Here is a 14149-nt window from a genome sequence, read left to right as displayed (position 1 = left end):
CCTCTGGGCCCATAAAATGCTCTCATCAGCGCTGGACTGTCACCCTTTGATGAGTTGCCTACGAGGAAAATCCGCTCGCTCCCGGGCTTCGCGAGCCTTCTGGCAGGTACCTTCGACATTCGCAGCTTCGGGTACCTTCGGCGTCGGAACACGCCGTCGGAACGTTAGGCACCCACTCGGCTGATTCCGAGTACTAGAATTTTGGATCCGACACTCAGAACACCAACCCGGTCAGTTCAGCATGGGCGACTCAACAACAATTCATTGGCCTACGTAGCGCCTTCCAGATACCTGCAAACTTGGGCATGCGATGATAACATAAACTCTAGTTTGAAACTTTTGAATCCACTTTTCTCGAACCTACGACATGCAGTGTGACCTGCTGGAATCTCGAGACCTGCACAGTTGATTTATTGATAAAATATGCCGTTTTTAAACGACATATACGACATTTTTAACGTTCATCTATGTTATGCCACCTGCCAAAATACTCCTACAATGGTGGAATGCTTCCCTTACGTTAAAGAAAATATATATTTGACATTTTTAATATCTTATGAGAACATAGAACATCAAAGAGTTAATGATCCACAGGCTTGAACTTTCCATAACCCTCCATATCTTATTTTTTTCCTTTCTTGCCCTGTTTTTGTGTACTTTCGGTGTCCGAGCGTAAATAAACACATTGATGACCGGGCAGGTGACCAGACAGCTGGCGGTGACTACATGGCCTTTCCGAGGTACATGAATGGGGCAACCACATGCAATGTGTACATATGATAGAACAACCGATTGCCACAGCTATTTTTACGTTTTAAATTAAACATACTTGCTGCAAAGTTGTATAAAAGGAGCCAAAGGGCTTTGTGTAACTATCCTTTTTGCAAGGGTTTACATCCACTGTTTCTGTACGTTCAAACGTTTGTACAGCACTGGCGACTCACTTTGCCATGTATCTACTCCTCCTCATCGGCCTGCTTTCAACAGTGCAGGTAAATTACTTCTACCTATACATAGTAATTACTACAAAGTTGTTGTTTTTTCCTGAAAATCAATATACTCGAAACAACAAAACTTGTAGTTGACAGGAAAGTAACGTCACAACATTCCCATTCCTGTATTTTGCTTGGCACCTGCATAAATTTTAAAAGATCTTACGATACATGTCAATCATTGTACTCATTACATGTCGTATGATATAATTTGTATCGTTTGTACCAAAGGGACTGCCTGCAGAGGAGAGGGGCCTTGTGGATTCGCTGGTTCAGATAGGTGGTCAGATAGTTGACTTAGCCAGTCTGAGCATCAATTACCTACTCGATATGTGCAGACCGGATGACGGGTCCGTTTGCAACCACCCAGATTCCGGCACCGGTTAGCGTTGTGTTCTATCTTCTTGCATAAGAACGAATCATTCAAATCTGAAGTGAGAAATAGTATTATATTCATTACCACAGCGTACTTCGCATACGAGGGGCGTTCAATAAGTAATAACTCTGACCCACTTCCAGTTGTTTGATCTAGATGACGTTTTGCATGTGTAATGATTCATATCTCTATAGTTTATGTTGCAAAAAAGGGCTCTGAACTAATTGTGGTTTCTGATTTACTGGTGTTTGAACTGAGTTAGGTGTGAAATGGACCAGGTGTGAAATGGAGCCAGTTGAGTGTCGCGCAGTGATCCGGTTTTTGTGTTTGAAAGGACGCACACCAAAGGAGACTTTTGATGAAATGAAAGAAACTTATGGTGATGATGCCCCATCATATGACCTTGTAAAACGCTGGCATCCTGAATTCAAACATAGCCGGAAGTCTGTGGAAACAGCTCCCAGACCTGGTCGTTCCTCTTCTGCCATTGATGAGGCATCTGTTGGAGGACCAACCTGGGGTGTCCTACAAAAACGGTGTCCAGAACTGCATCAAACGATGGGAGAAATGCATAACTCTGGGTGGTTCTTATGAAGAGAAAGACTAATAACTGTGCCAAGTTTCATTAATCTCTTGCTATGGGAAATAAGTCAGAGTTATTACTTATTGAACGCCCCTCGTAGTATTCAATGGCGACTCAAAGCGCTGCGCCTGCAAATGAAGTTGCCAATAATTGCTCGAGACTGTAAGAACTGTATAAAACCGCCATCGCTGAATACTAGTACGTTTTCGTCTGTACAACTATAGCGTCACTGCTAATTCTTGAAGATTTGAAAAGAATTCCAGCGTTTTGTAAACTGTGGCAATCGTAAGTAAACAATACACTGGCACTGAGGGAATACTTGTAGCAAGGAGGTTAAAAAAAGTCTTTTTTAACCTCCTTGCTTGTAGTCACTCTGCGATCCCCATCATCAATTGACAACGTTCCTGATATTTCATCTTAAAGGCTTCTATTACGTCGGGGAAGTCTCCCTGCAATCCTGGGCCTCTTCAGGCTCACTCTGCTGGCTTCCTTCATCCTTGCCATCGGGGAAACGAGAGGTGGACGAAGACGAATCTATATACGAGCCCAATCACAGTGTCCTCTTTTATAGGGGCGTTATCTACGAATGGGGCATGAGAGACAACAACGCTGCAGATAAGGTTATACAACTTGCTTTGTTATAAATCTAATATGGAGGAAAATCAACATGGATTTCTTAGTTTTTTTGGAACAGGTGGGGAAAATGCCAATAACATTTTCTATTTCTAGGTGAAAGCCTATCTATTAAATAAACGCCTAAAAGAGTTTCTGAGTCATGAGTGAAGACCTTTCTTTAGTATCATAGTCAAACAGCGGTCTGATGAATTCTGTAGCCGGACACCTAATGACCAATACTCATTGGTGATTACGATTCTTCATACATGTTATTCGCTGAGACCATCTAACTAATGTTGGCTGCCATGTCTCGCTGTGTGTTTTGGTTTCTTGTCATGCTTTAGGGAACCTGGGAAGGTGTTCGTCCGGTCGGGGACTGTTCGGTGCAATGGAAATCATCATCAGGGTACAGTTTTTGCAGTCACGACGAAGTCTATCAGTTCAGGTAGGCGATGATGTTTTTCTTCAGACATCTCCACTAGTACCAGGGGTGCCTAAGTATTCATACGAAAACATACGATCCTTACGGAATTCATACGATTCATTACTAAGAAACATACGATCCTTACGGAATTCATACGATCCTTACTAATTTGTCGCCGCCATACCGGGCCATGCTCTGCTGCGGATTAATTTCTTTTCTCCGGCTAACCAGACGGTATAAAACACACCGATGTGTCACCAAATAAGTTGTCACTCGTGCAGGTGGATGTTTTAAGGCTCAGCATGGTGGGATAATCTTGATATCGTCAGTAGAAATGCAAGTTCCGAGGCCGCCATATTGAATTGGTAGGGATCGTATGATTTCCGTAAGGATCGTATGATTTCCGTAAGGATCGTATGATTTCCGTAAGGATCGTATGTTTCTTAGTAGTGGATCGTATGAATTCCGTAAGGATCGTCTGTTTTTCGTAAGGATCGTATGAATACTTAGGCACCCCTGAGTACGTCGATGAAGATTAGACATCCAGGTAATAAGATACGCCAAAAACAGTTACTCTACTCAAGCAACTATATTTGGTTTTGGAAACGGTCAGATGCTTTAGACAACATCTGGCCTTCGTCAATGACACTCGAGAGAACTTGTTCGACAGCAGTTTTATACCCTGTTTATGAATTGATATGCGAAAGAGATCTAGTTGGATAACATGTTTCTCCTAACTATCCTAACTAGTTTCCAAAATCATATCCAGTTGCTTGGCGTATTTCCACTAGTACTCCTCGAAAACATCTGCATATGCCATGGTGACGCCATCTGTTGTATGTTATAGTATTATGGTGCTATTCCTATCAATCGCTTATCCTTGAAAGACTGACAAAGGCACCACACGTACCTTGGATCACTTGTCCTATCCGATTTTACCTCTTTGGTGTAGCTGCAGAAAATGTGCCCCTAACAACGCGCTAGGCATTTACATCTGTCAAACCCTGTAACCTCTACATACGGTAGAAAGTGGACCCTTAATTGCCATGGGTGGTAGGCAATATTCTACATTGCACTACTGACGCACTGTGTTTGTTCCGCTGTTTTATATCGAACACTAACACGTATGAGGTGACTCACGACCTGGTAAATTCGCTTACATCAATGTAAATATCCGAGTTTTGTTCTTACTTTTGTTTACTTTACTCGTTTGACAGCCGAGGCTATAAGGACCGATACGGTGAATACAGTGTGCGGACCAACAACTGTCACCACTACGTCAACCGCATGATGGCGTACCTTTGGTCCGATTGCTCCACATTCCCGCCGTAAACCGTCAAGCTCCCACTGTTCGCCTTTGAGAAACTAGTACGTGTTACCAGGCTACAAGGCTTTTAACAGTGGCTACGGGGACTCGATATTGCTGGCACAAAAGAAAACAGAATAAAAGTGTTATGTCCTAAAAACAATGTGTCTATTCTGATTTTGATGGCTGACCAGAGGAAGAAATATGAACAGCTAGAAGCCTTGGATAAAAATGATCAGCAGTGGACGCTAAGTAACTAGTCGCAGAAGTAAGTCCACATCACTTCACACAAACCTAGAAAGCAAGTTGTATGGCAAACTTTGTCATACTTGACTTCAACCTTTCAAACGTGACGTTCAAGAGAAGGCCATGTATTGACGTACGCAAATGCTCTTGACAGATTAAATGTTTTGTGGAAACTCCCTTCAGATCATATCAAGCTGTTCCCCACGTCACCCAGTCGTATTGAGGTCACCTGAGTGGCGCCGAATGGCAGCTCTCTCCAGACCCTTGCGATTTAGCCCCGCCTTTTGTAAGATCCTCGCAATTCAGCCCCTGGCTGCAAAGAGTGAGTAGTCAGCCCACCCAATAAACAATAACAATAACAAGTTACTGTAAGCCAACATTGTAGAATTTATGTTGTACCGCTACTTCTGGTCTGATGGACGGCACACTTTCTCGGAAGGTTCATATGCAATGCTAGTTCTCCTTTATCACGGTTGTAATCTATATCTGCTGTTGTATCAAGTTACAATATATATTCATTGCTATATCAAACTAGTCCGAAACTACCGTCCATCGACTTGATATTGGCACGCATGGGCCATGTCTTATGAAGTCTGCAAGGTTGTTTTATGCGCACTTGTATTATCAGTAGCACAGTACTGTCTATCAGTTCTAGCAAACATGTGCGAGTCAAATACTCGAAAGCTCCAGGTAGTGCAGAACAGATTTTGCAAGACTGCTCGGAATTTTTAATCTCATCATCACTCAGGTGTCAGATGGACAATTCTATGTTACTTAATGAGAGTGATCAGACCAAATAAAAGGGTAGGGTCGGCAGTTTTTTGCTAAGGTTGGTTTGGTAAACGTACTCTCCAAGCAGATCCGGGTTTTACGTGTCTTAGGGACCATTTTTACTGCATAATTCTATTTGGTTTCGTTTTCCATATCTCAACTTGTCCGAAGGACTAAACGAAAACCTGGTGAAATAAAAAGCCTGACCCCAACGCCTAAAAGACGTGCAAATATAAGCCTGTGCCGAATCTCTCCTTGTGCGAAAGATAACTTGAAATATAACATTTTCCTAGGCCTTATCGTTCGTGATTCTAACCTTCAGCGGAACTGCTGTACATGTAGTTAACCTTTTATGTGGGTAGGTCTTGAAAATGATTCCATTTTGGGCCCCCTAGCGCCTCGTTACGGTACTGCAGCAGAATTTCCTGTTTTGATACCTCAAGTTCCAGAAGTGCCATGGGCGTGGTTTTTGTGATGGCTCTTGGGGATGAGACTGTGTGGCGTAGTGGCTGTTTTGGGAACTGCAGAGGTTGGTTTAATATCATATTTTGAAAGGGAATAACTCACGAAGGGGTTGACGGATCCTCATGTTTTCTTGATTTGTGGATAGCTTAAGTGATGCATGACATAATTGAGTGGTAATTTATGTAAATTTTAATCTAGTCATGTAGTCCTCGCGGAAGTAAAGAGAACGTAGGCAATCTAATTAACAACAGGTGAAACCTAACAGGTGATCATTAGGGATGCCACGTAAGCGAGAAGAACACGCGTACACGAGGCAGGGAAGGACAGCAGCAAAGAAGCCAGAAGGGGTAAGGTGAAAGGGGTAGAAGGGGTAAGGGGTGGGGATCGGGGGTGGGTGGTGGTAAGGGGGATGCTAAACCGCCTGTAAGCGATTTAACCCGCCCATCCGCCCGCCCTTTCTTGCATAGTTAGTAGAATATACTGGAAGACCAAGACTCTGTCAGTGCAGAAACGCCCCACTTCAATACACCCAATTAGACTCCCTTGCAGTCTTCGGGAAGGGGATGTTTTTTTTTTCGTTGGTCCGCGATTTTCAACGTTGGCTAGGTTCTATTGTGCCGGGTTTGTTGAGGAAGGGAGTTTGCCGTGATAGCGAGTTTCTGCGCCATTTTCTATACCTGTTTTCAGATTGGTTTCCAATAAAATTGTCTGGTACAGCCGAGCGATTTATCTTTTTATGTATCCAGGTCAGTCCTTGAAATGGACGTACGGAAAAAAAAGATGAGCTCAGACAAATGATTCTCCAGGATGCGCTCAGACAACTTTTGTATGCTTACGCGTGGAAAGTGATCTGCCCAGCTCAGATTGAGCCAGGTGCGTTTTATGGGAGGTGTTGCTTTGTCTCGTGCGTCGCGATATTGAAAATCTCACTCAAGAGCTCTCTTCTTCCGACAATATCAGCTATATCTCTGTCAAACTTTTAACTGGTGGTTTTATTTCTATGTGAAAGGGTCCAATTTGCGCATCATTTTGTTCCGTAAAATACTTTTCTCCTGCAAATTTCACTTAAATTGTTTGAAGAAACCAAGCCCAGTTCCTATAGCTAGAAGACTATACTTCATTGCCATTCACATTTTTGTTTGAATCAGAAATATTTAGGTAAGATACGGTCGCTAAACTTGAGGGTGTGCAGCCACGAATCGAGACAAAACCACAAAACACAAGCTGGGGCAACTTTTGCGTGGAGACATTGCAGACCAGTATAGGTGGTGACAACCAGACTTCAATCCTGAGACGAACATGACTGTAAGTGGCTTGTTGTTGCTTGTTGCCTTTGGATCTTGTCTGTTAGGATGTAACAGTCTGCCAGCCCAATGTGATGTCAAAAAGAACAATCCTGTATTTTCTACGCGCGTACGCACGGCAGTTAACTGTAACAGACTAGGCCTGGTGACGTTGCCCGGTGATATACCGCCCAGCGCTGAGCGACTCGAGCTCGCTAACAATAACATTAAAAACGTCTCGCACTTTCCGTCACTGCCGCATCTGTACTCCTTAGACCTGAGCTATAATTCCATCGAAAGTGTGTCCTGGATGTCTCTGCGGACTTTGCCGGCTTTAGAAAGTCTCTCTCTACAAGGAAACCGACTGAAGCACGTCCAACTCGACACCGTCATTGCGTATCTGCCGAAGCTGAGTCACGTAATTTTGAGTCTAAACAAACTTAAGTCGTTCTCAAAACACGCTCTAGGATGGCCGCAGGTGAAGAAAGTAGTACTTAACGACAACCCGTTTCACTGTGACTGTGAGCTTTCCTGGCTGATCGACAAAATGGCGTGTTTAGAGGGCTGTAAATGGACACTTAGTCGACAGGCCTGTAGTTCTTCATGTTTTGCCTGTTTCCTTATGCTGAGCGGCCGTTTCGTCTGCTACAGTCCGAGTCACCTGTATCAGCGACATTTGTCCACTGTGTCTGCCAAGCTGACGGATTGTGAACCGACCCAACCAGCCAAGACCAAACTACCGAGCGTAGAAAACGGCTCAACAAATGTCACCACAAAAACCCAACTGTGGAAGAACGTGAACACGGGACAGTACTACCAGACATATAGTTCGGCAAGGATCCGGACAAGTGCTGCCCAGTCCAGCGCGTATATCGTTAATACATCTCCCACTGTATCAACGGACACGAAGAACGAAACAAGTGGAAGGCATAATATTCTTTACATCACTATTTTCGTGGTTGAAAGTTGTCTAGTTTTATTTTGTATTGCATGCTTCGTACGCCTCGTGAGGAAGAAGATCAGTGCTGCAATCGCCGCGAACTTGTCAACGGCGTGGCATTAGATCAGAATTCCATCACCTTGGGGCGGATTGTTCCACCTATAGAAAACAATTTATACAACGGACCTGTCACAGGAGATTTGAAACTCCTCGCAAGGCTTGAATCTCGGACGTCTGATTGTCTCCGGTGAAAACCACTATAACAGTCTACTTCGGAAGCCACTGTGCGGGAATCAAACTTGGATTCTCCCCCCACCAGTACTGCCACAACTACCCTGCATACATGTACGGCACCAAGAGGCCTAGGAGACCCTACAAACTACTTGTACAGCACTTCCGCTGAACTTCAGATTTACGAACAATGAGCCCCAGACTGAAAATGCGGTGTTTTAGGTTTAACGTAGCCTCCAAGCAAGAGGTTCGGCATCGGGTTATTGTTTTAAGTTTTTTTCCGTTGATGTCGGGCTTTCTATTTCGTCAGTTTTTATTTTTGCCCGTCGACACGTTGACATACAGAAAACGAAAGTAAATAGAAAGCTAACTAAAACGCGCCAAAACCAGGCGGAGCGGAGCCTAAAACCGTACCGTAAAAGTACCGTAAAACCAAACCAACCTTAACAAAAACCTGCCGACCATAGCCTTTTCTTTGAGCCACTGTTTTCAAGATGCAGAGAATTGTCCATCTGACACCTGAGTGTTGATTAGATTAAAAATTCCGAGTAATCTTGCAAAATTTCTTATTAGACTTCCTGCATTTCACACTCAAGGCTTTGAAGTTGATGGAAGAAGTGTAGAAAACATTATACTTCTTTGTTCAGTTTATTGATATCCTCACCTCACCTCACCTATCCCTTGATATACTTGTGAATATAAACAATGTTTAGCTGTATAATTACACCTTAGCTTTAGCAGAAACGGAAGTATTTCTTAATATAAATATGTGTTTTGCGCTTTTTAATGTTCGGTTGTTTGATGTTAGGGGACAGATATTGCGCCATGTTCATATTATTATCTGGATGGCATCCTTTGGTAGTCCCAAAACTGCGTGCGGATCAAAAGTTTAGCACCAAGATAGATGTGTTCGAACATTCGTTTTTCCCAAAACTATCGTAGGGTGGATGTTTTTTTATCACCATTTATAGTAGGGGCATCTTCGCTGGATAGATTTAAAGAGCACTTCCAGATGAATGCGCGAAAGTTAGGTGTGACAGGTTGTACAGTATAATAACGCTATAACCAGCTGTAACAACTAGGTTCATTTTGTGCTTTCTTGAATACAGGATTAAAGAAATGTTGACTGTGATACATGGGTTTCATCGCTTCAATTCTTTTAAAAACGATTGATTTAAGGAGTTTAATTACCATAAGTATGAAATTCCCGTCATTTCTTCCATTTATTAATGCAAATAAATTTGGTCCTTATTTGCATAATGTCATATGTCACAGTGTTTAAATAGTCCCATCATTGAACGTAGTGGGTTTACAGAATTACCTCATTAATTATGCAAATGTGACTATGTCCCAATCATGTAGTCCTCCGCTACAGTGCAGAAGGCATCTCACATGTTTGTTATGGGGAATGACATTGGGTGTAAGTGGGACGTTTGTGCACTGACAGAGTCTTGGTCTTCCAGTCTGTTCTACTATGCAAAAATGAAGGGAGGATGGGCGGATTAAACCGCTTACAGGCGGTTTCTACATCGATTTCAATGTATCATAAATCAATTGCAAGCATGTGTGATTTCCTTTTCTATGGTATCAAACTCATCATGATTGTAAACTCATGGAACGAGCACAGGACCTGCTTACATGAGTGGGTCACCAAAAAAAGTGCCCAAATTTCCCTGCTTGTGTTAAGGTGGGGTCACAAGTCCTGCGTATATATTCAAGTCCGTATGAGGCGCGCATGGGAGTATTTACCTCCACCAGGCCCCACAGGTCGTTGGAAAAATAATAGATATGGACAAACGTAAACAGGTAACATGTCAGACGTGTTAGCTGGGTCGCTAACCATACTTCTCGGTCGGCTAACTCATCTGGCATGTTATGTATCTATATTTGTCCAATTCGTACTATTTGCTATAATTGGTGAGAAATGCTTGTAGGTAGGTTGAATGAGTTCTCCATTGACACACGCAAGTTCCAAATTCAATGAAAGGTCTATAAAACAAAACGAAGGGTAAAACAAAAATGTATCTAAAAAATAAACACCATTAACGTTTTAACAAGAAAGGAAACGATAAAACATGACATCACAGCCAACATATTTATTTTAAATTCTATATTCAAGAGGTCACAAAGCGGCACTTGTGGCTACAGGTGGTTACATTACACTGTACGACCCGTCACACCTACCTTTCGCACATCTATCTGGAAGTTTTCTTTAAAAGTATCCACCCTACTGTGCTTGGTGATAACAAAGTCCACTCTACGATAATTCTGGGACAATACATCAATCCTGGTGCTTAAGTTTTTTATCCACACGCTCACTTCAGTTTTGGGGTTCCCATCCATATAATAACATGAACATGTTTATATATCTGGCCCTTATAACATCAACCAACCTAACATTAACAAGCACAAACATTTACCACGTATACAAATATTTACATTTTCAAACACATCCGTTTCTTATAATCAAGTACAAAATGATCTTGTATGTTTGCATCATTATAGATGATTTGCTGTCCACATATAAATAATACCAATCATACTGATATTACAACGTAAAGAAAAAAGAAAAAGGGTATCACATCACAGTCAAAGCCTCGAAAGTTACACACATTATTGTGATCCACATAGAACTACCATCAACTCAAACCTATTTAAACAAATTTGTCCATTTGCGTACTTTTAATTGGAATTAAACTGACTCTAGGAATAAGATTTTAAGAGTTTTGGCTAAAGCTATGGTATAATTGTACAGATAAACATAGTATAAGCAGTCGTATATCAATAAACTGAACAAAGAAACATAAAGCACATTCTTACATCAACTGTTCCAAACCTTGAGTGTCATGCATTGTTGCATTCCAAATAAATGAAATGAGATGAAGTACAGAAAGTCTGTCAGAAATTTTGCAAGACTGCTCGGAATTTTGAATCTGATCATCACTCAGGTGTTAGGTGGACAATCCCTTGATGAGAGCGGTCGGCCCAAATAAAACGCTAGGGTCAGCAAGTTTTTGTAACCCTACTCTCTAGCATTGGCTCCGCTCCGGCTGTTTTTTTTTTGTGTTTTAGGGGCCATGTTTACATATTTCTATTTATTTCCGTTGTATTTATAATAACAGAAATCAATAGAAAAACATAACGAAATAAATTAAGAAAGGCCGACCCCAGCAAAGACGCCAAAAGTTGCCGGTGCCGAACCTATTCTTGGGGGGTAAGGCAACTTGAAACACCACATTTTTTCCTGTAGGTTATTGTTTGTGATTCTAACCTTCATCTGGAGTGTTGTACATGCAGTTTGTAGAGTCTGCCGTTGGTTCCGCAGATGTATACAGGGTGGTTGTGGCGGCACTGCTGAGGTTAGGATCCACGCAGCGCTCCGGATCCGTGTCGTTCGAGACGGCAACAGGTTCATGGTACAAGATTCCCACACAGTGGTTTGTAGACTGTTCTTGTGGAGGTCTGAGGTTTTCACCGGAGACAACCAGACGTCCCTGACTTAAGCATGTATACAGGGTAGTTGTGGCGGTACTGTCCAGGTTAGAATCCACGCAACGCTCCGTGTTATTCGAGACGGCAACATGTTCATGGTACAAGATCCCTGCAGACCGTTCTTGATCTTGTGGAGGTATGTTCTCGTTTTCAGCGGGCACAATCAGACTTTCGAGATTCAAGCCTTGCGAAGTGGTACCGGTGCGCTGGTGCAGGGGGTCTACTGTAGGTAACGTACACGTGGTCGTGTGTGCAACTGGAGGTCCGTGGTTCAAAGCTCCTGCGACGGGTCCGTGGTATAAATTGTTTTCAATCATCGAGTCTGATGAAACAATTTCTCTCAATTGAATGGAATTCTGATCTAATACCACGCCGTTGACAAGTTCTCGGCGATTGCAGCATAGGTTTTTCTTTCTCACAAGGCGTACGAGGCAGGTAATGCAAAATAAAAGTAGGCAAATTTCAACCACGAAAAAAGTGATATAAAGAATATAATGTCTTTCCCCTTTTCCGTTCTTTGTGTCCGTTGATACAGTGGGAGATGTAACGATATACGCGCTGGTCTGGGTAGCACTTGTCACGGTCCTTATCGAACGATTTGTCTGGTAGCTCTGTTGCGTGTTCACGTTCTTCCACAGTTGGGTTTGTGTGGTGACATTTGTTGAGTGGTTTTCTATGTTCGGTAGTTCGGTCTTGGCTGGTTGGGTCGGTTCACAGTCCGTCAGCTGGGCCGACACAGTGGACAAATGTCGCTGATACAGTTGACTCGGACTGAAGCAGACGAAAGTTCCGCTCAGCACAAGAAAACACGCAGAACACGAAGAGCAACAGGCCTGTCGACTAAGTGTCCATTTACAGCCCTCTAAACACGCCATTTTGTCGATCAGCCAGGAAAGCTCACAGTCACAGTGAAACGGGTTGTCGTTGGCTATTACTTTATTCACCTGCGGCAGTCCTAGAGCGTGTTTTGAGAACGACCTAAGTTTGTTCAGACTCAAAATTACGTGACTCAGCTTCGGCAGATACGCAATGACAGTGTCGAGTTGGACGTACTTCAGTCGGTTTCCTTGTAGAGAGAGACTTTTTAAAGCCGGCAAAGTCCGCAGAGATATCCAGGACATGCTTTCGATGGAATTATAGCTCAGGTCTAAGGAGTACAGATACGGCAGTGGTGGAAAGTGCGAGACGTTTTTGATGTTATTGTTAGCGAGTTCGAGTCGATAAGTGCTGGACGGTATATCACCCGGCAACGTCACCAGGCCCAGTCTGTTACAGTTAACTGCTGTATGTACACGCTCAGAAAAGACCGGATTGCTCTTTTTGACATCACATTGAGTTGGCAGACTGCTACATCCCGACAGACAAGATCCAAAGGTGAAAAGCAACAACAAGCCACTTACAGTCATGTTTGTCTCAGGAGGGAAGTCTGGTTGTCACCACTGGTCTGCAAGCAAAAGTTGCCCCAGGTTATGCTGTGTCACGATTCGAGGCTGCACACCCTCAAGTTTAGCGACCGTATCTTACTGAAATATTTCTGATTCAAACAAAAATGTGAATGGCAATGAAGTATAGCCCTCTAGCTGTAGGGAATGGGCTTGGTTTCTTCAAGCAATTTTAGTGAAATTTGCAGGAGAAAGGTATTTTACGGTACAAAATGATGCGCAAATTGGGTCTTGTCATGTAAAATTGAAACCATCGATTAGAATTTTGACACAGATATAGCTGACATTGTCGGAAGAAGAGAGCTCTAAGGTATAACCAAGCCAATCATTGAGAAAAACAAATAATACAACTGAGATTTTCAGTAGCCCGAAGCACGAGGCAAAGCAACACCGCCCACAAAACGCACCGTGGCTCAATCTGTACAAACATCTCAATGACTGACCTGGATACATAAAAAGATAAATCGCAGGGCTGTACCAGACAATATTACTGGAAACCAATCTAAAAATCAATCTGAAAACAGGTAGAAAAATGGCGTTCCTAGATTGTATTTTTTATCACATTCCGTTGATGTAATATACTAGTACCAGGGCATCTGTTTTGTAACCAACCTCTCACACGAAGCTACCATGAAGACTGTCGAACATCTTGAATGTACTTATGAATGGTGTATATAGTCCGTACATGGCACATACATATATGTTGTTTTTTTGTATTTGAAGACATCGTTTTGATTCAACTGAAAATGATCGTGTGCATTTCACGTCTCTTCAGTTCTACTTGTTTGAAAGGGATCAAATATGTCTGTGTATGTGCATGCTTCATGATCACAAGCTACATATTTTGAAATACAGTAAGGTCATAGCAAGTAAATTATATTGATGAATAGAAAAAAATCCCCCTCAGGAGATGCCAGTCTGTCTCAAAATAAGCAAATACATGGATCGGCGAATCATTCCTGACAGATTCATAATACACAGGC

The 14149-nt window shown here is 42.6% G+C and overlaps 1 protein-coding gene across 1 annotated transcript; it reads left to right on the top strand.

The window, feature by feature from the left end:
- The first annotated feature begins 869 nt into the window (after nucleotides 1–869).
- LOC118432445 lies at nucleotides 870–4443 on the top strand. Its single transcript, XM_035844028.1, has 5 exons — nucleotides 870–992; nucleotides 1224–1374; nucleotides 2375–2571; nucleotides 2911–3011; nucleotides 4208–4443. Exons 1-5 carry the CDS (start codon nucleotides 951–953, stop codon nucleotides 4320–4322), a joined length of 606 nt encoding a protein of 201 aa, XP_035699921.1. The 5' UTR covers nucleotides 870–950; the 3' UTR covers nucleotides 4323–4443.
- The last annotated feature ends 9706 nt before the right edge of the window (nucleotides 4444–14149 follow it).

The sequence above is a fragment of the Branchiostoma floridae genome, chromosome 15 (genome assembly GCF_000003815.2).
Source record: "Branchiostoma floridae strain S238N-H82 chromosome 15, Bfl_VNyyK, whole genome shotgun sequence".
Lineage (NCBI taxonomy): Eukaryota > Metazoa > Chordata > Leptocardii > Amphioxiformes > Branchiostomatidae > Branchiostoma > Branchiostoma floridae.
This window is presented reverse-complemented; position numbering and strand designations above follow the sequence as displayed.

What these genes read in the sequence shown, in the direction of transcription:
- LOC118432445 (XM_035844028.1), top strand. Translation starts at nt 951, where the DNA reads ATGTATCTACTCCTCCTCATCGGCCTGCTTTCAACAGTGCAG. An exon ending in GCCTGCTTTCAACAGTGCAG is followed by an intron (nt 993 to 1,223) that starts GTAAATTACTTC and finishes TTTGTACCAAAG; the next exon opens with GGACTGCCTGCAGAGGAGAG. An exon ending in GACGAAGTCTATCAGTTCAG is followed by an intron (nt 3,012 to 4,207) that starts GTAGGCGATGAT and finishes CTCGTTTGACAG; the next exon opens with CCGAGGCTATAAGGACCGAT.